The 26018-nt window shown below is 43.1% G+C and overlaps 1 protein-coding gene across 1 annotated transcript in view; it reads left to right on the forward strand.

The window, feature by feature from the left end:
* The window catches only part of OBSCN (obscurin, cytoskeletal calmodulin and titin-interacting RhoGEF), a 195248-nt gene that overhangs the window by 67688 nt on the left and 101542 nt on the right, over positions 1-26018 (forward strand). Inside the window, 19 exon segments of the mRNA XM_058801413.1 lie at positions 1042-1314; positions 2325-2425; positions 2427-2592; positions 5371-5637; positions 6545-6814; positions 7892-8155; positions 9155-9421; positions 10348-10611; positions 11564-11830; positions 12858-13124; positions 14368-14631; positions 15497-15763; positions 16632-16895; positions 19850-20113; positions 20868-21131; positions 21432-21695; positions 22587-22850; positions 23869-24132; positions 25493-25759. Coding sequence (XP_058657396.1) covers positions 1042-1314; positions 2325-2425; positions 2427-2592; positions 5371-5637; positions 6545-6814; positions 7892-8155; positions 9155-9421; positions 10348-10611; positions 11564-11830; positions 12858-13124; positions 14368-14631; positions 15497-15763; positions 16632-16895; positions 19850-20113; positions 20868-21131; positions 21432-21695; positions 22587-22850; positions 23869-24132; positions 25493-25759 — 4788 coding nt within the window.

The raw sequence follows: 26018 nt of genomic DNA on the forward strand, positions 1-26018 counted from the left end.
CTTCAGGGGCAGCCACAGCTTCTCTGGACCTCCCCACCCTTACAGGGAAGAATTCCTTCCCAATATCCCACCTAACCCTGCGCTCTGGAGAAATGGTTCACGAATGAGAAATGATTCAAGAATGATCAGATGGAGGTGCAGCAGCAGTGTCCACTTGCTTATTATTGTATTTTTTAAAGACAATGGGGTAAAGTCAGACTCCTCCTCTGATCATCTGTTACAGCATCCTCAAGAAGCAAAGAAATGTGTTTAATCCCCATCATAATCTCAGACTCTGACCTGCCTGAATTCACTCTGAGTTTTTTAACAGCAGCTTTTCTAAATGAAAAAAAAAAACAAACACTTCTCTGTCACAAACATCTAAGTAAAACAGCCCTGTGCTGGTTTTGTAAGTAGGAGGAACATCAGAGATATTTTTGTATACAGTGCTAACCTTATTTTATATATATTTATAGTGAGGTTTATCTTTGTATGTATGTTTATATTTATATATTTATTTTTAGTTAGGGATGCATCTGTCTATAGGAGGAGGTTTTCAGGGCAGATGTCGTGGGGTTTTTTTACCAAATCCACACAGACATTTTCTCCACTTCCCATTGTGTTAGGGCTTGGGCTGAACACAAAGAAAAGTGTGGGATCAGTGGTCCTATCCCATAGAAAGGAAGTTATTTTTGCTGTAGAAAATCAGCCAGGTTGTCAAGGGAGAGATAATTTCTTGATGATGTTTAGAGCCAAGTAATGCTGTCAGAGACTCCAAACTTTCCAGGGATTTCATTAGGAGGAAATTTACAGCCCTGAATTTGCATTGTCCTGGCTACTTGTTCTGCTTTATGTTTTCTGATGCTTTAAAGTTGTCTTTGCCTATTTTGGTGTGTGTCCTGTATGTTTTATCTTCCTGTGAGTGGGTTTTGTGGTCAATATTGGGGGAATTCTGTTTCAATCTTCCCTGTCATGAACGGGAAATCTTGGGAGCTTCCCCCCGTCGATTTTCACGCCAGAAACCGAAGATTGCAGTAATTGATGTATTTATGTTCCTTTCAGGCCAGAAAGTGCTAATAACAGAAGACCTGGAGGATGTCACTGTGTTAGAAGGAGAATCTGCCATGTTCAAGTGCAGAATCTCTCCCGTAGACTGTAGCAGAGTGCAGTGGTTTTTGGATAAAACCCCACTCCATACCAATGAACTTAATGAGATCCAGTCCCAGCCTGGTGGATATCACCTGCTGACGCTGAGAAAGCTCTCCCTGAAGGACTCGGGGGTCATTACATTTGAAGCTGGTGATAAGAAAACATCTGCCAGTTTGGTTGTTAAAGGTAAATCCATCATCACAACTGCAGGAGAGGAAATGATGAGCGGAAATGAGCGGGGTTGATGTGGGTAGGTGGAAAAACAAAGGAGCAAAAATGCTAAAAAAATTAGCACCATTGTATATCTGTGCATTTTCAAGAATAACATTAATTATGTAATGAAATTATGGCTGGAGGATGAACTCTTTGTAATCCTAGACAACTCTTGGAGTGTTTATTTGATTTAGTTGGGAATGTTATAATGCTGATACAGTGGATGCCCCATTCAGTTTTCCTCAATCTGATAAGGTGATAACTCATGAGGAGAAATCAATTAATTCAATGAAAAAACAAAAAGAGCAACCAGTAAGTTTTAAATTCAGTTTTCATTGTTTGAAAGGAAACATTGCACGTGTGTTCTCTGCTATTCATTGTTGACAATGGATTGTTTTCCCTGGAGGAGTTAAACTGAGGTAAAACTGCAGTGTTTGGTAGCAAAGATAAATAAATGAAACTAATGGCAGAGACAGCCCAAGAATGTGGGATTGGAGAGATGTTTCCTGACTGGAAATATAAATACTTCTCATGGCACAGAGATTTTAAACACACAGTCTTGCTATGTCAGATCATATATAATTTTTTTTCAGAATAACCACACTTTTTCAAAGAAATTTTCTTTTTACAAAAATTGAAAATTTGCCCAAATTTTGCTAAGCTGCAGAAACACAAATGGATTTCTTTTTCTTGAGGGAAAATGAAAGGTTTTATTTGCCAAAGGCTAATTATTGATGTTCTTCAACAGGAATATTTTCTTCTCAGTTTTTCCCAGATATCATTTAACAGTTAAACAACACTTCAGAACATCACTGGTGCCTTCCTGAGGGCTTTATAGTCACAAACACCAAATAATTTATTACTAACCCTGACCTATGACTTTCATACAAGCAATCCTGGATCCAAATCTCACAGATTACTTGTGATCTGAGAATCCACACCTTTTCTGAACCATGTCAGATGGTTTATTTATATGGATCTAGAGAAGCCCTGTGTCTCCATAAAGGAGCTGGTTGATGCTGAAGTCACTGAGGGAAAGGATGTGAGCCTTCAGTGTGAAACCTCCAGATCAGACAGCCCTGAGAAAGTGGTGCAAAGATGGGAAGAGCCTTAGGAATTCTTCCAAATGTAACATCAGGCAATCAGGATTTGAAGCCAAGGTTGTCATTCACAGGGCAGGAGAAAGAGACAGTGACAGATGTGAGTGTGAGGCGGGAGCAGCCAAAAGTGGTGCAATTATTAATGTCAAGGGTAAGAACTTTTGGGGTGATTTTGGTCCTAACACTGAGCCTAGAGTGATTAATTGGAATTAAAAACATGAAACTACACTGAAAAGGAACCTTGTGGTGTGCACTGAGTTGTTCTCATCAAGTCATCTGGAAGAGCTTCCAGAGAGGTGGCAGAATGTGAAATAGGAGAATCCTTCATCTGAGGAGCTTTAGTGCCTCTGAGAATCATGGAATTCTAGAATGCTTTGGGTTGGAAGGTACATTATAGATTATCTCATTCCAAACCCCAAAAAAGAGAGCAGCAGGAGCACACCCCAGGCTGAGAGGTGATCCCCAGAAAGGATGGATCACTCCTGGAGCTGTCCCCAGTGATGGCTCTCCCCAAGGAGGGAGCTTTTTTGCACATTTGTCTGTGCAATTGCTTTAGGCAGCCAGATTTATTCAGAGCAATGCAATCAAAGAGCATCACTGGGCAGGAGGTGCTCTCCTGCTTGATAGGACATAGGGAGATGGTTTAAAGTAAAAAAGGGTTAATTTAACTAGATGTAATATTGTATTTGTGGGGTGCCCTGTGGCAGGGAGGAATGACTCTGACTCCATGTTCTCAGAAGGCTAATTTATTATTTTAGGATAGTATACTGTATTAAAGAATACTATGCTAAACTATACTAAATACAGAAAGGATACTTTCAGAAAGCTAAAAAGATAATAATGAAAACTCCTGACTGTTTTCAGAGTCCTGACACAGCTTGGCCCTGATTGGCCAAAGAGTGAAAACAACTCACAGCAGAATCCAATGAAACAATCACCTGTGGGTAAACAATCTCCAAACACATTCCACATGTGAGCACAACACAGGAGAAGCAAATGAGATAAGAATTGTTTTCCTTTTTCTCTGAGGCTTCTTAGCTTCCTAGAAGAAAAACCCTGGGTGAAGGGATTTTTCAAAGAATATAAATGCCACAGATGTAAGGAAGAAGTTTATTGCAATGAGGGTGGTAAAACACTATAGGAGTTTGCCCAGAGAAGTGGTGGATTCCCCATCCCTGCAAATATTCAATATCAGGATGGGGTTCTGAGCTGCCTGGTCTGGTTGAAGATGTCTGGGCACATGGCAGGGGGGTTGGAATAGATGAGCTTTAAAGGGCCCTTTCAACCCAAAGGGTTCTGTGAGTCTATGATCTAAGACTGAGCTGTCTTTTGCTGTCTGAGCTGAGGCAAAACTTCTCTTTTTAGATGAGTCTTAACCTTGAGTTGGGTATGGGTTTTGTCTCATCCAGGTCAGAACCAGGCCCACCACATATCACTCTATAATTGCTCCTGCCTCTGTGAGCTAAATCTCTCTGTGAGTTAAATCACTGCCCTGGGCAGGTCTGAGCAGGTACAGGGGGATTTTACAGTCACAGGCTGTGTTCTTGCAGACCAGAGGATGTCCTGTGTGCAGCTGGTGTTGCGCACTTGGGATGGACTGATCAGAAGCTGTGTCTTGATTGGGGAAGTCAGCAGGAACCAAAAAAGGATTTGGGTTGCTGGAATGGTCAACCTGAACCCTAGAGCACCAAGTGGGAGGTCAGGCTGCTCACAGGATTTTTCCAGAGCACAAAGAACCAACTTGAGGCTGTGAAAGAAAGAGAAGACCTTGATGATGCAATGAAGAAGAGCTGGTTGTGAATGATCCCGATTTTCTGTAGCACAAGGATATTTTCCCAATATCCATCACAAAACAAAGATCCGTGTTGAGACCAGTAGGACTCCAATGGACAATTTTTCTGTTAGAAAAGAACCACCTTTGTAATGTTCCCACAACAGCCCCATTTTTCCCTTCACAAAGAAGGGTGTGGATGGATGTAGGATTTAAACACACGGATTCGGGTCAAGGAGTCAAGTCATAAGGATGTCTACAAGGAATTTCACTGTAGAAATTGTAGAAATAGATGTGAAAACTTTCCTTTTTCTGTCAGAGTCGCATCAGAAGAGCAGAATGCAAAAATAGAAAATAGAAATTCAGTGGGCCTGTGACACAATTCAGTGTCCCAGACTGGAGGTATAAGGGGGACAGGATAATAGGGTGTAGATTTCCAACAACCACAGGCTTTGTGCAGTATCTGACTTGTATACTCTTAAGACAGCATAATTCAAGAATAATTTATTTTTTCCTTATCTGAACATTTCAGTTGAGTTTATTTTTCCTCCAAAAGTGCCTTCCCTACACAAGCTCACCTAAAAGCCTTGAATGGCAGAGCCTTCAGGGGAATCTCCACAGGGACCCTGCCACGTTCAGCTGTGCTTCCCTCTCTGTGTTTGCTCTGTGCTGGTTTTAAATCTGTGTTAATGCTGGACAAAAAAAGTACACTGTAGGGGTTTTTTATGATAAGAAATCAATACTGCTGGTCACAACAGAAAGTGCTTTGCCATTCCTCTGTGTGCTCTGTGTTGTGTGTGAGCTGACCTCAGTGAAGTTTTATGGTTTTTGTGCTGGTGGTCCAACTCTGAGCAGCCATCAGCAGCACATTAACTGCAGTGCAGCATCTGCCACTGATGTTAGTAATGAAAGCAGTAAGAGCAGCAGCATCTTCAGTGGTTAAAAAGAAAATAAGCATCTGGCCTCAGGTTTTGGGTTTTTTTCTGCTCTGAAGTGCTGGCAGCCAGATGTGAGATGTCAGCATCTGTTTACTCTTTGCTAATGCTTTTTCATTCCTGTGGTTTTCTGTTTCAAAAACAAAGTCTGACTCTAAAAGAGAAAAGTAATTTCCAACCTCACGTGTTTCTTTTAACATTTCTGTTACTCCTTTTTTTTCAGAAGCACCAGTTCTCTTCAAGCAAGAGCTCCAAAATGAAGAAGCCAAAGAAGGAAAGCAGGTCAGGCTGACCTGTGAGCTCAGCAAACCTGGCACCCCAGTGAAGTGGATGAAGGGAGACACTGTTCTCTGTGCCAGTGAGAAGTATGAATTTAAGCAGCATGGGACTGTGGCAGAGCTCATCATTCGAGACGTGAAATCTGTGGATGCTGGGGACTACACCTGCAGTGCTGGGGAACTGAAAACCACTGCTCGGGTCAAAGTGAATGGTGGGTACACTTTGAGGCATTGCCACACTTAATCAGGTGCTTAATTAAACAAAAACCACATAACACTTCATTAGATCTGTTGAACAAAAATCACAGAACACTTCATTAGATCTATTAAACAGAAATCACAGAACACTTCATTTTGTTTTTTGTGGCAGTGCCATCTTTAATAAGTACATTTAAAGATAATATTTTACCCTTGTAGGCACCTGGATGTATTTCATTCATGTGATTTCATATTCTGTGTCTGGGGTTTTCAATCTGTAACTGGGGAAAAAAAAAGAAAATCAAGTGCAGAGGATTAATTTTCTCTGTGCTGCAGTTCCTGCCCTATCAGCTGTTTTACATAGCTGTATTAAAACTGGAGTTGGAGGTAGAGACCACTAGTACTGGAAAATAAGGATGTGAAAACATAAATTCAGCCCCTGGAAAACTGAAGGTGAACAAGTAATTAATAGACTCCAGACTCCCCAAAACATCCTTTCAAAGACTCTTAGTGCCATCTCCACTCTCCACTGCCCTTAAACAAATGCACTGCCTTTAGTAGTGTGTGCTGGAGAGGAAAGCAGGAGAAATATAGGGTATGAATGTTATTTCAGAGCCCTGAGGGAGCAGGGAATTCATTAGCTGATGGTGCCCAGAGCAATCTGAAAAGGTCCCTTTTTAAAAATAAAAGAAACTTGCCCCACATTTCTAGGAATCCACAGTGAGATGGTAACATCAGAGAGAGAGAGATTTATTCCTGCTCCCAGGCAGAATCTCCTTGTGCCACACAGCCAGTGGAGGGCCTAGGGCTGCTCTGCTCACTTGGAAAAGGCCTGGATTAAAGAGGTGACAGCTCTCATGGGGGGAATTGATGCAGAGCAGATCAGGAGGGCCTGTCCTAACCCCTGGCTCTGTGTTCCAGCCGTGCCTGTGCTTTTCAAACAAGCCCTGGAGAACACGGCTGTGGAAGAAGGGAAATCCGTCTCCCTGCGCTGCGAACTCACAAAAGCTGATGCCACCACCGTGGTGTGGAAGAAGGGAGAAGCCACGCTCCAGGCAAGTGCCAAATATGAAATGAAGCAGAAGGGGACAGTGGCAGAGCTGGTGATTCATAATGCAGAGCCAGAAGATGCAGGAAGATACACCTGTGACACTGGAGACCAGCAGACCACAGCCCAAGTCCAGATCCATGGTAGGAATGAGACACCTGCTTGTGACCATTTGTTGTTGTTCTTGCCGTGGTCCTGCTAAACCTGGGCGCTTTCAGAGAGTGCTCAGGAGAACAAGGATCAGCACAAACATTCCTACCAAATCCATGGTAGGAATGAGACACCTGCTTGTGACCATTTGTTGTTGTTCTTGCTGTGGTCCTGCTAACCCCGGGCACTTTCAGAGAGTGCTCAGGAGGACAAGGATCAGCACAAACAAAAGGCAGCTCTGGCTAGGTCCATTCTTTGTTTTTTGGGGTGATAACTTCATGCTAAAATGTATCAGTTAAAGATACTTGATAAAATAATATTTTCTTCCCTATGAAGTGTCTGATGCTTTGGATAGAGGTGACTGTCCAAGCTCTAAGCCAAGAGGTAAGAAGGGTCTCAGCTGCACCTTTTATTGAAGAATATTCTGGTCTTCTTTCCACTTTCTCAACAAGTTTTTACATGTCTGTGACCAACAAGTTTTTACATGTCTGTGACCAAATTCCTCCTAACCCTGGGCACTTTCAGAGAGTGCTCAGGAGAACAAGGATCAGCACAAACAAAAGGCAGCTCTGGCTGGGTCCATTATGTTCTTTTTTTGGGGGGGGGGGGATGATAACTTCATGCTAAAATGTATCAACCAAAGGTACTTGATAAAATAATATGTTTTCTTCCCTATGAAATGTCTCTTATGCTTTGGATAGAGGTGACTGTCCAAGCTCTAAGCCAAGAGGTAAGAAGGGTCTTAACTACACATTTTATTAAAGAATAGTCCATTCTTCTCTCCGCTTTCTCGACAAGTTTTTACATGTCTGTGACCAACTTTGGGCAGCAGAAGGATAATTATTTTGGTATTCTAACTATTAGAAAATAATTTTTTTTTTTTTTTGGGTCCAAAACTCTTATTTCTACTGTAAATATCAGCAGACTCCTGGAGATGCAGGTAGGTCAGAGCTTCTTTTCTGCGTGTGCCAAGAGAATTTGAATTTGTGTTGGCTTTAAGTCCTTGAAGTGTGAGGTCACCAGGTGGTGACGATGCGCCTGAAGTAAACTGGGAATGCTTCACTCCTCAGCTGTGCCCGTGCTCTTCAAGGAAGAGCTGAAGCCCGTGGAAGCTGTGGAAGGTGGGACAGCCACCCTGAGGTGCCAGCTGGGCACAGAGGCCCCCGTGGAGTGGAGGAAGGGGCAAACTCTTCTCCGGGCCAGTAACAAGTACCAGATGAGGCAGGAGGGCACTGTGGCTGAGCTGCTGATCCACGACCTGGAGCCAAAGGATGCTGGAGACTATTCATGTCTAGTGGGGAACCAAAAAACCACAGCAGCTTTGTCAGTGAATGGTAAAAAGGCAGAAATAACCTGTGAAACTCTGGAGTGTTTTTGTCCACCTCTTTCTTCCTCCTCTCTGTACATTCCCTCACAACAACTTCCTTCATGTTCTGCTTCCACTGCTTTCTTCCATCCATTTGCTCGTTGTCACTCCTGTCCCCAATCTCATTTTCATTGTACCCATGTTGGATGTGTGTTGTGTTGTCTTCTCACCTTCCTTTGAGTGAAGGATGTTGTCCTGCATGTGTGTTTTCCTGAATTAGCTTGGAAACATAAGATTCCTTAGTATTTTCTGTTTCAAAGGGTTCATCATGTGTAACGATGAGAATGAGTTTGTCTCTCTTTATGCATGATCTCAGCCAAGGTCATGCTTTTGTTGATTCCCACAGAACAATTCAGTAGAGAATTTCTTTCCCACCCATGAAAAAAAACCAGGATGTGCTTAAGTATTGTGTTTGCAGGGTGCCCTGTGGCAGGAAGGAATGGTGAATCTGACTCCATGTTCTTAGAAGGCAAATTTATTATTTTATGATACTATATTATATTAAAGAATGCTATACTAAACTATACTAGAGAATACAGAAAGGATACTTACAGAAGTATAAAAGGATACTCAAAGGATACTTACAGAAGGCTAAAAAGATAATAATGAAAATCATTACTCTTTCCAGAGCCTCGACACAGCTTGACCATGATTGGTCATTAAGTCAAAACAATTCACATGAAACCAATTAAACAACCACCTATTGGATAAACAATCTCCAAACACATTCCACATGTGAGCACAACACAGGAGAAGCAAATGAGATAAGAATTGTCTTCCTTTTTCTCTGAGTCTTCTCAGCTTCCCAGGAGAAAATCCTGGCGAAGGGATTTTTCCAGAAAATACGACTGCCATACTTAATGGGTAAGGGTGTTGGAGCAAGGCTTAGGTAGGCACATGATAAATCATGCCTCAACCTCTGAGCAGGGTCTAGGGTGGCAATCCCTCTCCATTGTGCATCTCTCAGCCCTGCCAGTCCGTTTCAAGCAAGAGCTGAGGAACGAGGAGGCCACGGAGAGCGGGACGGCGACGCTGCAGTGCGAGCTGAGCCGGGCGGGCGGCTCCGTGCGCTGGAGGAAGGATGGGAAGGAGCTGGTCCCGAGCAAGAAATACCAAACACGGCGGGAAGGGCGCTTTGTCGAGCTGGTCATCCATGACCTGGACCTGACGGATGTTGGGAACTACACCTGTGTGTGTGGAGAGCAGGAGAGCACGGCTGCTTTGAGAGTGAATGGTAACCCTCCTACACACGTTTTTCTTTAAACACCAAAGGTATTGCCGGCCAGTACAAATCACAAATGGGATGGAGCTGCCAGGAACGTGCCTTGAGCTGTTTTATTTTCCAACATCAGTCTCATTCCATGGTTATGACAATGGGAAAATGCCATCAGCTCACATCCCAGGCAGCAGACCAAGAACTTAACATTACAACTTACTTTAAAAGTTCTTTGACCAAACCCACAAAGCAAAAGCACATTGACAGTCGTTCTATCCAACCACTATAAGCACACACACCTTTGGTTAAATAATGCTTGCTTATTTCGAATACAATACCTGCTTGTAAACCTTAAAACACAACACACAGAGCTTCATTATTAAGCCTAGAGCTTCCTAATACCTCACTAGATAAACTTTTCTGTAGCTTAGGGAGTTATTCTAGACAAGGGGTCATATTCTAGACAAGACCATTGTTCTATTTGTCCTTACTTTTCTACTTCTTACATAATTTTTCTGCTGACCAATCTTATGGCTACTGCTTAGCTCTAATCACAGTTCTGCTGTCTCTGAGGCCTGCCTTTTGCAGCTTTCCCAAAACCCTCTGATTTTAAGGATTCCCACACAAACATAGCAGTTTTGGCAGCATTCCTGGTCAACCAGAGTGTGATTTCTTAGGGTTTTTGTGTTCTTGGCTCTGTAGTGCCAGAGAGTTGCCCTATTAGGGAGTATTCTCTTGTGCTTTTTTTTTGCCTTGAGACAGCACCTGTGTGTTGTATATTGTTTAATTTATTTCTCTCTCCTCTAGGAGGTTTCACCCCCTCTTTCAATTGTACCCACCTAGAAACAGAGCATTTTTGATTGAGTGCACACACTGCAGCCCAGTAAGTCCAGTTCATTTCATTCTGGTGCTGATTCCTTCTCTGTTGGTGTTGCATCCTTCAGCCTTGCCTATCCTCTTCCAAGAAGAACTGGTGAACAAGGAAGCTACAGAGGGGGAGGCAGTCACTTTGCACTGCAAACTCAGCAAACCAGCCCCAGTTGAGTGGAAAAAGGGGAACACAGTGCTCAAGCAGAGTGAAAAGTACAAAATAGAGCAAGAAGGTCCTTTTTTGGAGCTGACAATCCAGGATTTGGATTTGGCAGATGCTGGGGATTACAGCTGTGTGTGTGGAGACCGACAGACTACAGCTGCTCTGGCAGTAAATGGTAAAAAAGAAATTCTCAGTACGTGTTCCAAGCCAGCCTGTGTAATTCCAAGATCTCTTCCTCTCTTACTTCTGCTTCCTCTGATCCCTGTGCACTTCCAATCCTTCTTTCTGCTGATTAATTTTCCTATCCTTTCTTCCTTCTCTCTTTATCTCCTTTCACCTGATACCTTCTTGATGTGCTTCCAAGGTGCTTTAGTCAAAAGACAAGTGGAGAACGGGTTCCCAACTCAACACAACCTCCCTAGTCCAGAATAACTTATTGTTTAGAAATTTTCCCATAGGAACTGACCTAAAAGTCGGAATAATATTGATTTTTTCTGACTTAGACCGTGGTACTTGTTGTTCCTAAGAGGAACAAATTTTCATTAACGTATGGTGCTACACAAGGACAGTCTTAATAAAAAATAGGCTTTTAATGCTGCTGGTATTCCCAGCTCTTTTTTTTTTTTTACCAATTTTGGCTTAATACTTCCCAAGCAAATATTTTATTTCTGCAAAAACCTGACAGCATGTTTGCAACTGCTCTGCTTTAAGGGACTCTTGTTTATAAAAATTCAGACAGTGCCATGAATCAGGCCCTTCTGTAGGACTCCTGCTTTTCTCAAGGGAAGCAAAATGCTCTGGCTCTGATATTGAAATACAGCCTCTAATTTTTTGTCCTTGATTTTATGGTGTATAAAGTAAAGGGTAGGTAATTTGTCAACTAATTTGCAGATAGACTTGAATTTAACGAAAGTTTTAAAGCAGGAGGACAGAAAAAAAAAATTAGACTGAATTATCTTTTGAAGGGTTAACCCTTTTGAAGGGTTAGAGGCTGCAGAAAAATTATGGAGGAACTAAATCCTGGAGGAGACCAAGAAGGTCTGGTGGCTCCAGGGAGATAAGAGAGGGATTGAGTAACGGATTCAGGCTTTCCCAGGGTTGATGCCATGTCCGTGTTTGCTCTGCAGTCCTGCCTGCTCTTTTCACCAAGGGACTCACGGACAAAGAAGCCACCGAGGGTAAAATTGTCTCCCTGAGCTGTGAGCTGAACAAGGCTGCTGCTAACGTGGAGTGGAAGAAGGGCTTCAAGACCCTCAGGCCAAGTGACAAGTACAAAATGAGGCGGGAAGGTGTCGTGGCTGAGCTCACAATCCAAAATCTAGACACGGCGGATGCTGGGAACTATTCCTGTGTGTGTGGAGACCAGCAGACCATGGCAGTTTTAACAGTTCATGGTAAAACAAACAAAACAAGGCACATCCTGAAAGTAACTACCCTGATTTCTCTGTTCCTTTGGGCAGACCCCTGGTTACCCTCCCATATCCTTCTTCAGCCAGACCTTTATCCACAGCTCACCAATGCCAGTGAAATGCATCCATTGGCATCCGTGCAGCTGGAATTTGTGGCATGAGAGGGATATTGGTGTCCAAGCTCAGAGTAAGGCAACCAGGGGCCTTCATTTTGGTTTTCTCTTTAAAGGTTCGTTATTACACTCCCCGTTGTGCTCAAGACAAAAATGGGTTCCTTCAAAGGGATTATATCTTAGGGATTTTAAGGTTTTGTAAAATTCCAAAAGGTTAGGTTATTTTGTGGAATCTTATGCCCATACTCCATTCCTGAGACAACAAAGTGCTTTTATGCCTACAGCCCAGTTGTCATGGAATTCAGTTGGTGTTCTGTGTAAAACAAGCCCAGAACTTCTAAAGGACAATCATTCTCAGGGAGAACTTTGATTTTTACTGAACCTGACATCTTTGAAAGGGTATGTCAGTTCAGGTGAAAATGCTTGTTTTCCCACCCATGTATTGAAATGAACAATTTCATTTCAAACTGACATTTAAAATGAAACTCCAGTGTTTCATTTTTTAAAAAAATGTAAAATGTCTCTTTGTTTGCTTAAGTATGTGGAAACAGCAAACATCCTCCTGTTGTGGTTTAAAATGTCACAAAAGAAAACCATTTTCTTTCCAGAAATTTCAAATTGGTGTTTGTTCTTTTTGATTGAAATTTCACAGGGAAAAAAATGGTGTTTTGAAGTCTATTTGTATTGATTTGTGTAAAATACCCCTATGGATTACTGCAAGCATTAAATCCTCTCCTGGTGATGACATTTCTTTCCCAACGCTGATTCATGGAGACCCATGAGAATCTCTATTCTTGTGTTGATGAATCAAATTCAAGATAAGAGGGGAAAAGGAAACTTAAACATAATTTTAACTCTTTGGAGTGCTGCATCTCACTGCTGATATTGCTGTCCTTCAGCTTTGCCTGCATTTTTCAAGGAAGGGTTGAAGAACAGGGAAGCCACAGACGGCGCCACGGCCGCTCTGCGCTGCGAGCTGAGCAAGGTGGGCGTCCCCGTGGAGTGGAGAAAAGAGGACAAGGCACTCAAACCAAGTGAAAAGTACAGGATGAGACAGGAAGATACAGCTGCAGAGCTGCTGATCCGAGATCTGGAGGTGGAAGACACAGGAGAATACACCTGTGTGTGTGGAGACCAGAAGACCTCGGCAGTCTTGACAGTCCACGGTAAAAAAGCCACTCTCCGTTGGGATAGCTCAAGGACATCCCTTTTCTCTCTCTCCCTCCCACTTGCTTTGATGTTTTGATTCTGCAGCATTTTCCTGGTTTGCTGGTGCTGTTTCCTCCCATCTCCCACTGTCTGTCAGTTTGAAACTGATGGCTTTATTTCAGAGTAAAGAAAAGCTGTGAGAATTTCTCATCTCAGGGAGCAAGAGTGAGCAGAGCTCCAGCAGAAGGTTGTTCTCAGGGGGTTTCTCATTGTGTCTCCCAGACATCAGTGTATTTTCATGCTTAACCTGAAGTAAAGTCCTTTAAGTCTGCTGAGCTCAGTCAGTGAGAGGTTTTTCCATTCAGGAATGAGTGACCACCCTCCTCTTCTGCAGGATTTTTGTATATTCTGCTGAGAAAATGGTACTTGTATAAATCTCCACCCCTCAGCGTTATTCTGCAGGTTCTGAATTAAGCACAAATGGGGGAAATTTTGTTCCTGGTTCTGCCATGGTGAATGGTGATGAGCTCTGGTTGCCCCTCCAGAAGGAGCAGCTCATGTACAGCTCCCATAGATGGAAGAACAGCTTTTATTGAAGATATCTCTTATGGATGAAATGCTGCCAAGGGCAAGGGAAAATTGAGGAGGCAAAACTATTCTCCCATATTTTCTGCACACTTTTTCATCATCTTCTTTCTCCCAGCTTGGGGAATTTCTGTTCCTCCCCTATTTTGACCTATCATTTTCATCCCTATGCAAGTCACTTCCATTTTATTTTAGTGGCACATCATAAGACAACTTGTTGAATGCTCCTAAAAACCCTTGTAATCCTGATATTAGTGTCATTATATTCTTGGAAATCTTGGGTTAAAGGTGCACCTGAAGCTATATTACTGTGTTTTTTCCCTGAACCAGAAATATAAATTGTGAGGTTAGGAAAGGCAGCAGTGCTGTCACACTACGGATGACTTTTAATCAAAATTCAGGTCATTAATGTTCAAGATAGATTATTTCAGAGTGAAATAGGTAGAGAGGAGTATTGGAATCAGCTGTGAAGAGGTGAATATGGACAAGTTAATGTTAGAAGCAGGTCATGATGGAATTATCCCAGTGGGATCCTGCAGTAGTTTTCTGTTAGGAGCAGCATTCCAGATGGATTTGTTTTCCTGTAATGGTGAAGGACTGGCCACAGGCCCCAGCCCTGAGTTCCCCAAGGTCTGGTTAATGGTTTTGATGTCCTCTCTATGTTACACCCCATAGCTCTGCCTGCACTGTTCAAAAGAGATCTTGTCAATGTGGAAGGCACAGAAAACAGGACGGCTCTTCTGCAGTGTGAGCTGAGCAAACCCGCCCCGGTGGAGTGGAGGAAGGGGCAGGAGGTGCTCAGAGCCAGTGAAAAATACAAAATGAGGCTGAAGGACAAGACTGCTGAGCTGACAATCCACAGCCTGGAGGAGGGAGATGCAGGAGATTACACCTGTGTGTGTGGAGACAAGACTACCACAGCTTCCCTGACAGTGCATGGTAAAATATCTGGGTTAAGAGGAATTTTCTGCGTTGTCATCTGTGATCCTCCTGTGGGATCACAATCTGCTCTTGGTCCCTTCTGTTATTTTAAGATGTTGTGGCAGCTGTTCCAACCACTGGGAATATCTTCTGCTGAAAGCCCTTCCTTTGGGACTGATAAACAGCATCACAGATTCTTTTCAGTCCCTGTTCTTTCCTGTTGATGGAAGCTGGAAGTGGATAATGAAAAACTTGATGAAGTCAGAAATAGCATTTTGGAGTATTTTCACTCCTTAATTTCTTTAGGGCGTATCACTGAGATTTCACTTGGTTTTCTTGGATGAAGTTGAAAAGTGATGAAAGTTTAATTTTAAACAGCATGGTGTTCATTTTAATTCTTAATCTGGTTTTGAGAAAGAGCTGTGCATATCTCCTTGAAATCTTGGGATCAGCTTTCTGTTGTTACATCTTAAAATGCCTTTAAAGCATACCTCCCAGTACTGATATTTTAGTTTTACAGATTTCCAGATCAATGAGAGCTCAGGGACTGAGACTGGTGTGGTTTTCCATGTCATGCCATGCCTCATATCATTAAAAAAACCCTCTGATTTATGAATAAGGTGTTTTCCAGCTGTCCAAACCCACTCTATGATGATTTTCAGAGTTGTTATAAATCAATGCTGATTTCCAAGTCATTGTGAGATGGTGAATTCTGTGAATGTGGTGTCTTGGAAGGCACAAGTCAGGGACGCCCCTGAAATAATCCTTTGCTCCCAAGTTCTGTGCATTCTAAACCATTTTGAAGTGTTTTAATTCAGTGGAGCAATCAAGACCAGGGTGTTTGCTCAATTTTAAAGTGCTCTCTTTCACCTGTGATCTTCAGCCCTCCCTCCTCACTTTAAGAAAGAGCTGAAGAACGTGGAAGGCACAGAAAATGGCACGGCCACTCTCTGCTGTGAGCTGAGCAAAGCTGGAGCTGCCGTGGCCTGGAGGAAAGGAGACAAAACCCTGGGGACAAGTGACAAGTTCACCATGAGGTGCCAGGGCACGGTGGCTGAGCTGGTGATCCACGATTTGGCCCTGGCAGATGCTGGAGATTACACGTGCTCTTGTGGAGAGCAGGAAACCACGGCTGCGCTCAAAGTCAATGGTAAAAATAATTAAAAAAAGGAAATGTATAATAGATTAGAGATGGTTTTCAAGCAGTTTTTTTTGGTTTAAGAGCATAGGAGTGTCAGCTTTGAAAGTGCAGCTCTGTTTCTAATGGGTTTAGCAAAATCTGGTTGGACACGGGAATAAATTCCTGGATGCTTTGGTCGGTGTCAGGCACAGGTTGGAGGTTCATGGCAAAAATTGCAGATATTAACCCTGGTGCTAATTCATTTTTTTAATCCTCATGTTCAGCAGTAGGTGCTGAGAAATGGAAAATCACATTATTGTGATGTTGGTTGTAAAGATGTTGCCATCATAAAGCTGAGAAGATTTTTTGAAGAGATGTTTTTGAGACAGTTATCAGTATTTCAGTACAATTTGATGGTCAAGCACTGCTAGACCACTGTAGGAGGTGAAAATAAAGAATAGTTTGGGGTGGAAAAGACCTTTTAAAAGTCTCTGATGGAAAAGTGAAACTGATACTTCAGGTATGGGTTCATTTATGAACTTTTTTAGTAACAATTTGCATTTCCATAGAATTTAGATGCTTTGGCTAGGCAAAGGCCAAGGTAGGTTTCAGTCATGCAGGTCTGAAGTTGAGACTGATGTGGTTCTTCACTCCATACCATGGATTTCACCCTGAAAAACCCTCTCTGACTTATGAATGAGGTGTTTTCCAGCTTTCCAAAGCCAGTCTGATGGTTCTCAGAGTGGCCATCAACCCTGATGGATTTGCCAGTCTCGTGGTTCTCAGATGGATTTCATTAGGAAAGGCTTTGCTTATCACTTGTGCTCGTCAGACCACACGAAATGGTTACTGGAGCTGCTGCCGTGGTCCCACATTCTGCTCCTTTTGAACCCCCCAGCCCTGCCTGTGCACTTCCAGGAGGAGATGAGGGATGAGGAGGCCACAGAAGGCGCCACAGCCACCCTGCAGTGCGCGCTGTCCAGGGCTGCGCCCGTGGAGTGGAGGAAGAAGCACAAAGTGCTCAAACCCGGCGAAAAATACACCATGAGGCAGGAGGGCAGCAGAGCCCAGCTGCTGGTGCATGCCCTGGAGCCCAGGGATGCTGGGGAGTACACCTGTGTGTGCGGAGAGGAGAAGACAACAGCAGCACTGACAGTGCACGGTAAAGGGCTCGGAAATGGGGCGGTTTTGGGTGTGGTTGTCCCTCCTCCTCTGCAAGCCTCAGGACTCACACGCCACGAGTTCTTCCTCTAATCTTGCCACCATTAATTCTGTTTGTAACAGACTTCCTTCTTTTTATTGTGGTTTTTGTCTAATTCTAACCATGGTTGTAGTTCCATTGATTTTGCTAAATTTTTCCCTGTTTATTCTCCTTGCTCTTGTTGGTGCAGGGCTGTATTTCTTTGTAAAGGATGAAGGATGTCATGGATTTGCTTTTTCTTATTCTATTTTGACTTTATTTTATTCTGTTTACTCACTTTTGACTTGAACCTAGACAGATGGAGCAGCAAGAACGTTCACAGCTCTTTGAAAGAACAATTTTATTTCAAGTTGCATCAGGATTTGACAAGTAATTTTAAATAATGAAAAGAAAATTTGGTTCAGTGTAATTTTCCTTGTAACTCTGACCAAGAATAATGTTATAATGTTGATTTTTATTCAGGTACTACAGAATACTCAGCATTAGAGTAGGAGATTATTTCACAGTCCTCAGCCAAATTACTGTGCTTAACTTCCCATGGAAGAGAGGGGAAACTTTATTTTCATTATTAACACAGAAGTAGTTTCAGCCTTTTTCTCTCTGAGTTCAACAAATCTGAGCTCAGGGAGTTGATTTCTTTGCTTTTCTGCCTATCTTTGCATTTGCCAATACAACAAGGATTGCTTCAGTCTTGAACTTCCAATTTAACCATGAAAAATAGAATTGAAATTAACTTGTACATCCTTGAGCCCCAAGGCACCATCATTACTGCCAGAAAGTTTTTCTTTAAATCAACAGAAGTCTTTCTTGAACTGGCTTAATTCTTCCAGAAGCAGAGAAATATTTGTATGAATTTTAAACCAAGAAGCAATGGGACACTCCAAGCTACACATCTCAATTATGAGGATTTGTTTGCATCAGGCTTGAACTTTTTGACTTGAATTTTCTCCACAAACTGTTGTTACCCCAAATGCCTCACTGCAGATCTGCTTCTTCTTGTATTTGTGTTGTTGACTGTTCCTAAATATTTTCCATCTGCCCTTGCTGAACTGAAGTCATTTCATCACCACTGCTTTATACAAATCTTCTATATCTTAATCCAGTTTAAAGAAGTGTTTTTACCCTTTCTCCCTTCCCACCTTGAGATCATCTTCAAAATTAATGAAACTTCGCATTTCATTGTCCAAGTTGCTACAGAAAATGCTGAATAATCCTGAACTCAGATTAGTGAAAAACACTGCTCAATTCATTCTTTCATTGTGAGTGTAAACCGCAGTCCAATATCCTGTAACTGTGGTTTTCACATTAGTAGCCCTTCCCTTCTCTAATTCCACCTATATCAAAGTTAAAACTTTACTAAAATAATAATAATATAGAACATATTATTTGGCCTTCTGTCAACGAAGCTCAGTCTATACCAAGAAAAAATTACCCTGATCTACTCCTTCATGAAGAGAAAAGCTCTTAGCAAATCTGAGTTTTTCAAATAATTCCTCAGATTCTCTCTCTCTCTTTTTGTATGACAAGCATTATGAATGGGATTCAGCTTCAAGACTGAAGAGTTTTCTCAAATTCCCATTTTTGTCAGTGGAGATCTATCAAGCTAAGACCATGGGAATCAGGGAGACCTCCAGCTCATTTTAAAGCAGACATTTACATTTGGAGCTCTATTGGCTCCGCTGACTTTACACAAGTGATTTTTCTTTCTTTACTCTCTGGGATTTTAGAATCTCAGTTTACACAGCAAGAACTTGATGTGTATATTTCAGAGATATATTTTTCACATCTTAGTTTCTGCTTTTTCCATACTTGAGGAACATCAGCCACTCTCTTTGATTTCTCCAGTGTCACTGTCACTGTCTGAAATTTGTTGTGCCTGCACCTTAAGAATTCCAGGACAAATTTCATCACACCAAGCTGCTTTGAGAATATATTTATTTAAATATTCTCTAATGCTTTCTTATTTCTTTTCCAAGCCAGAATTTCTATTATTTCCTTAATTAAATCTAACATTTAATAATAATGAAGAAAAAGGAATTAAACACTTCAGCTTTCCCCATGTCCACTCATCATCAACATTCCTGAAAGAGAGGCAGACCAACATCTCCCTTGTTGTTTTCCTTCCTTCTAATCTATTTACAATAATGTCTGCACAGTTATCTCCACATCCTTATTCTCAATTATTTCTTTCATGCTGGTCAGGGTCAGGAGTTGGAGACCATCCTCTCAAGCTCTTTATTAGCTATTTTAAATCCAAATGTAGTTCCCACCCCATTCCAAAGACTTAATGAATGTCCTCCCATTCTATGGCTTCCACATATTGCCACACTTCCATCCAGTCTTACACTCTGAATAATTCTCTTTGTTTTTCCAAAAGGGATGAGGTGTCAGGAAGCACCTGAACTACCTGGGGTGAGGGAATTATGGCAGATTTCTGCAGTGCCTGCATCATCCTTCTCTTTCCTTTTTATTCATACCCAAGCACTTTCAGGAGCTCTCTCTAATTCTTCTCTTCAGTCTTATCCTAACTCTGGGCTAGGTCTGAAGGCATCCTTAAAATTTAAATTAAAAGGTTATATTTTTTTCCTTTAGCTTTTTTCCTGATCATGGTGTAAACTGTTGTATTAATCTTCTAGGCTGGGTTATACTGAGAAAGTTGCAGTTTTGACCATACATGAAGTTTCCCCATTTTTGCTGTTTATTTTCCATACTTCTCTAAACCAATCAGCAAATTCATTTAATATTTGCTGAAAGAAATGAAAAGACCCTTTTTTGTCTATGATACAAATCAGCATTTTCCTTCTGTGAGATATCTTCATGTCAGTGACCAGGCAGGGACAGATATTGGTGCACATTGTTTATTTTGGTGGTGAAGAGCTGCTTGTCATGAGAACCTTTGCTGCTCTGTTTCCCAGCCCTTCCTGCTCTGTTCAAAGAAGAGTTAAGAGATGAGGAGGCCCAGGAGGGTGAAGCAGTGACTCTGCACTGTGAGCTGACCAAACCTGCCCCAGTGGAGTGGAGAAAGGGACACACAGCCCTCAAACCTAGTGAGAAATACAAAATGAGGCAGAAGGATGTCACTGCAGAGCTGGTGATCCACAGCCTGACCCAGAGTGATGCTGGGCACTATACCTGTGTGTGTGGGGAGCAGCAGTCCACAGCTTCCTTGGCAGTACATGGTAATGACCAACTCCATCTGGATGCCATCACTGTTGAGATTATGGTTTGAATTGTTTTTATCAACATCATCATTTTTATCTGTGCACAGTTCCTCTGAGTCTGACCTTGCATGGCATGATGAGGAAGATGAATTTTGTGATTTAGGGGTAAAACCTTTCCCTAATTCCATGTACAAAGTGGTTTTAGGACCGAATTCCTGAAGCAGATGTGGGGTCAAGCCTGAAGACACCTCCCCACCTGATGTCTTGTGTAATCTGACCTAGAGCAGGGACTGGACAGAGCTAAAGAATAAAGCAGGATTTATTAAAAGGCCTCCCTGGATGCACCTTGGGCAGCACCAGAGCCCAGCCAGGGCTGCACCCAAGATGAACCAAAATGGCCCCAAAATGCACGAGCGCTGCCGGGGTCTCTCCCTGGGATCAGTTCTGCTCCATTTGCACCTTGCAGTTCATTGTCCCATTCCAGCTTTAGCCCAGGCAGTCCCACCCTGCTTGTTTTTCTCTCTCCAGCCCATGGGGTTTGTGCTCTGGGGCTGAGATTTGGGTCATTTGTCCTTGGTGCCCAGCTGGCGCAGGAATTGTTTTGTCTCCCTGCTCTGTGCACAGAGCTCACCATGCCCTGATATAAAGCTCAAAACTACTCACTAAAGCGGAACAGAATGTGAAAAATAGAAAACCTGAGGCCTCACAGCCATGTCCTCACCTGCAGGCTGAGTTTGCTGCTCCTTTAACCCTGTTCCCATTGCACCCCCAGTGCTGCCTGCAGCCATCCAGGAGAGCCTGAGGGACGAGGAGGTGACCGAGGGCCAAGCGGCCACTCTGAGCTGTGAGCTGACCAAAGCTGCCCCCGTGGAGTGGAGGAAGGGCAGCACTCTGCTCAGAGCCAGTGACAAGTACAAAATGAGGCAGGAGGGCACGGTCAGGAAGCTGCTTATCCAAGATGTGGAGCTGAAGGATGCTGGAGAGTACACGTGTGTGTGTGGAGAGCAGGAGACAACAGCGACCTTGATAGTGCATGGTAAAAATAATATAAATATATCTCTATTATTGTGGGTTTCTATGCCAGCTCATTGATATTGCTGTGTGTTCACCTGTGGCTGAATTGTTTCTTTAAATCTGTAAACTCTCTGTAAAGTCTGGTTGTATCCAGGCTGCTTTTCTCTTCCTGTCTTTTGGTTTGTCCGATGTCTCAGAATGATGAGGAAAACACCCTGTTTCCACCCCATAGTGTTCTCTGCTCCTGTACCACCCCACCCCTCCTGTCACCTATGTGCCACATGTCATTTTTAATGTCCTCTGTGCATTTTGTGACCTTCAGCCCTGCCAGCCCTTTTCAAAGAGGACCTGAAGGACCTGCAAGGCACAGAAAGCCAAACAGCCACCCTGCGCTGTGAGCTGAGCAAGGCTGCAGCTGTGGCGTGGAAGAAAGGCAACAAAATACTCAGGGCAAGTGAAAAATACATCCTGAGGCAGGAGGGTGCCCTGGCAGAGCTGGAAATCCGTGACCTAGAGCTGCAGGATGCAGGAGATTACACCTGTGTGTGTGGGGAGCAGCACAGCACGGCCTCTCTGACAGTGAAGGGTAAATGTAGATTATTGTCCATTTTCTGTTCCTCTGAAGCCTCCATGGAGTGTCCACCTGTTGTTTAACTTGTGTCCAGGTCTTGTTCAGGTGTTTATTTTTTGTCGGGGGTTGCTGAAAAGGGAGCTGAGCTCAGGAATGTCCCTCCCTGCAGAGACACTGCTGTGTTTTATTTTTAAGGGAATTGCACCATGGAAATGTTAGACCAGCTAAGATGTTCTGTCCTGTGAGAAATCCTTTGAATTCTACCTTAAATCTTGTACTTTGGCCTGTCATCTCAGCACTTCTTGTCTCTCTGCTGGATTCGGTTTTCCAGATCTCAGCAATGCCTTGTGCAGGCTGCCCTAGAGCAGAGGCTGGACAGAGCTAAAGAATAAAGCAGGGATTTATCAAAAGGCCTCCATGGATGCACCTTGGGCAGCACCAGAGCCCAGCCAGGGCTGCACCCAAGATGAACCAAAATGGCCCCAAAATGCACGAGCGCTGCCGGGGTCTCTCCCTGGGATCAGTTCTGCTCCATTTGCACCTTGCAGTTCATTGTCCCATTCCAGCTTTAGCCCAGGCAGTCCCACCCTGCTTGTTTTTCTCTCTCCAGCCCACGGGGTTTGTGCTCTGGGGCTGAGATTTGGGTCATTTGTCCTTGGTGCCCAGCTGGAGCAGGAATTGTTTTGTCTCCCTGCTCTGTGCACAGAGCTCACCATGCCCTGATGTGAAGCTCAGACCCACACACTAAAGCAGCACAGAATGTGAAAATATAAAAGCCAGAACCTGAGGCACCATTTGCAGTGATAACCTCAACCCCCTGATTTGGCCAGATTTGAACTTCAGCTGAGAATTCACAATGCTGAACACTTAGTTTAAATACACTTTCTATTGGCTTTCCATCCCCAGCCCTGCCAGTGTTTTTCAAGGAAAAGCTGAAGGATGAAGAAGCCCAAGAAGGAGCATCAGTGACTCTGAGATGTGGATTAACCAAAGGAGCTCCTGTGCAGTGGCAAATAGGGCCCAAAGTGCTCAAAGCAAGTGACAAATATCAAATGAGAGAGTCTGGCACCACTGCAGAGCTGGTCATTTGTGACCTAGAATTAAAAGATGCTGGAGATTACACCTGTGTGTGTGGTGACCAGAAGACAACTGCAACCTTAACAGTTCATGGTAAAAAGAGCTTTCTAAAATTGATAAATATCTCTTGAGATAGACATAATTCTGAAATGTAGAGGTTTCTTCCCTGGGTCAGTAATTTTTTTTTATCCCTTCTTCTTCCTTCATTCTATTTATAACTCATTTCTTCCTGAGAAAGAGTCACTCGAGGTGAATTTTTTCATTGTTATTAATCTGTCCTTTAAAAGGAGAAAATGAGAAGTTTCCTTCTGTGCAAGCCTCCTCTTCATGGATATTTGCATTTTCCAGCTCTGACCCCATAGGTCACTTCAGTCCACCATAGTTTCTCCAAAACATCCAGCTCTGGGCTCTGAGGTGCCTCTTCCCCAGGAACTGGAAAAGGAGAAGTGAGGGTTGGGGCAGCAGAAAGAGGAGGAAATTCTCTGGCCATGTATTTTTGGTTTTTTGGTTTTTTTTTCTGAAGGCTCCAGATTCTTTAAAGAAGTCAGACATGAAGAGTGAGATAAGTGTTATCATTCCAGAGCTTAATTCCTGTAGGTTGTTTTGTCTTTGAGTTATGATTTCCAAAGGAGTAATAAGAATCTAAATTTCTTATTAGATATAATGGCCCTTCAAACTTCAGTTTAAAACTAGGAGTAGTTTTATTTGGATATCTGTCTGCTTTTGTATAGATGGGGCTGTGACAGTTTAATGAAAACCAACCAAAAACTAATAACAGCAGCCTCCAAAAAATTATATTGGTGTGGGTAAAACAGTTCTGTATCCAGCAGTGTTATTTGTGAGTGCTGTTGATCTGAGGTTTGGGTCTTTCTGTTTTGTTCTTTTATAAATAACAACAAAAACCTAGGGAACTGACATCTCAGTTGGTGAATAGATAATGAAATCACATTATTCTCAAAGAAAGACATTTTCAGAGTTTCTGGACTTGGTTATGGCTAAGAACATCTATAATCGGCTGAAAAAAAGGCAAGAGGGTAAATAATCTCAAAATAGAAATGAGGGTTTTAATTCTGGTTTTCTGCTGTCCCTCTGTCCGTGTTGCATCCTCCAGCTCTGCCACCCCTCTTTAAGGAGGAGCTGAAGGACCAGGAGGCAGAAGAAGGTGGAGAGGTGTCCCTGCTCTGTGAGCTCTCCAAGGCTGCTCCAGTGCAGTGGCAGAAGGACCAGAGGACCCTCAAACCAAGTGGGAAATACAGAATGAGGCAGGAGGGGCTCAAGGCAGAGCTGGTGATCCATGGAATAGCTGGGGAGGATGCAGGAGAGTACACCTGTGTGTGTGGAGAGCAGCAGACTACAGCTGTCCTGACAGTGCAGGGTAAAGCCATCCCTGACCTCCTCTCTCCTGCTGCAAACCTCTGCCCTCTGCTCTGAGCTGTTCAATTTCCAATCTGTCTCTTCATCCTTATTAACTGAACTTCCATTCACTTGAAAATGTTCCCTGCAGGCTGTGGAAACTGGAAAATCCTCTCTGCATTTCTCTGTGCCATCCTTTTGCCTTTTCCTTTCCTTAATCACAAGCCTGCTCTCCTTTCTTCTTTCCCTTCTGCCATTCCTTTCCTACCATGTAACCCCACTGTTCTTTGGTCTTTCCTTTCCTGCATTTCTTCTCCAAACCACAAATCTGTTTATTCTTTGCCCTTCCTTTCTGGAATTCTCAATACCAACCATTTCAATAGAGGGAATAAAGAGTATCCAGAACAAGGTTCTGTTAGTTATAATTTTCTCCACACTAAGTTGTGTCCGTTTTGGGTTTTGTGCCCATCATCTCTGTCCTGATGCCCAAAGATAGATTTCCATTAGGAGACTTATTTTCCTAAGGAAAGAATAAATTCTTTCTGTGACCTCTTTCTGGTCTTCCTTTGTTGGAAGAACCATTTGCTGGACAAACAAGGCTGATGTTTCAGCTTAACACTGCTGGAACGGGAAATGTGCCAAATCAGGGCTAAGCCTGTTTTCTAGCCTGGATATTTTAACTAAGTCTCTAATACTGGACACTAATTTTGAGATCTGAGACATCCAACCTTGTTAAACAGGTGAAATATCCCATTATCTCACCCAGTTAATAGAAGGGCATATGTGAAGGTCACCACATTTATTTCAAGGATGCAAATTGCAATGGGCACAATAATTATGTTAAATGAGAAAAATGTGTTCTGAGACAAGAACCCAGGCTGGAATTCAGCAGCTGGAGATTTCCTTTGGGGTCAAGAAGAATCTGTGAGTCCTGGATGCTCCTGTTCAAGGATATCTCAAGGAAGAAGGAGTGAGGATGAGTAAGGAGCTGTGTCAAGTCAGAGCACAGCAGGGCAGCTCTGAGTAGGGGAAAAGAAAGTGCAAAGCCATGAAGTTTGTGGAAGACACCAGTACAAGTGAATTGAGGAGCTCAGAGCTGGTATTCTGCTTTTTTCTGAGGAGGAACCAGGTAGAAAGCCGATGTAAATCTGTTGAGGGCTGTGCAGCTTTGCTGCAGGAAGCCAGGGTAAATCCAAAATTATTAGGATGTCTGTTCCCACTAGGATATTTTCACTTCTCTTTTCTCTCTTTGTGGCTGATGCTCACCCTTCCTTGACAACTTCCCTCTGTCACAACCTTCTCACCTTTCCCCTGTCACTTCCTCACCCCTCTCTGGAGACACCCTCAGTTTGTAACACATTTTACCTGCATCCATCCTTCAGCTGTGCCTCCGTTTTTCCAAGAAGAAATGACCAGCCAGGAAGGGGTAGAAGGTGGAACAGCCGCTTTTCACTGTGAGCTGAGCAAAGCCCCTGCCTGTGTGCAGTGGAGGAAGGGCCAGCTCATCCTCACCTCGGGCCCCAAGTACAGCATGAGGCAGGAGGGACGTGCTGTGGAGCTGTTGGTCCATGGACTGGACCTGAGTGACACTGGGGACTATTCCTGTGTGTGTGGAGACAACATCAGCACAGCTGCATTAACAGTTCATGGTAATGTAATCCTTGGGGTGAACATCCTCCAAACCTGCCCAAATGTCTGTGGTCTGTTCCTATCTCTTTCTGTTTGCTTGGGTTTTGGTTCCTTACATGGTAATGTAATCCCTGGGCGAACATCCTCCAAACCTGCCCAAATCTCCATGGTCTGTTCCTGTCCCTCTCTGTTTGCTTGGGCTTTTGGTTCCTTTCATAGTAATGTAATCCTTGGAGTGGTCCCAAGGTCCTCCAAACCTGCTCAAATCTCCATGGTCTG

The sequence above is a fragment of the Ammospiza caudacuta genome, chromosome 1, assembly GCF_027887145.1.
Source record: "Ammospiza caudacuta isolate bAmmCau1 chromosome 1, bAmmCau1.pri, whole genome shotgun sequence".
Classification (NCBI taxonomy): Eukaryota; Metazoa; Chordata; class Aves; order Passeriformes; family Passerellidae; genus Ammospiza; species Ammospiza caudacuta.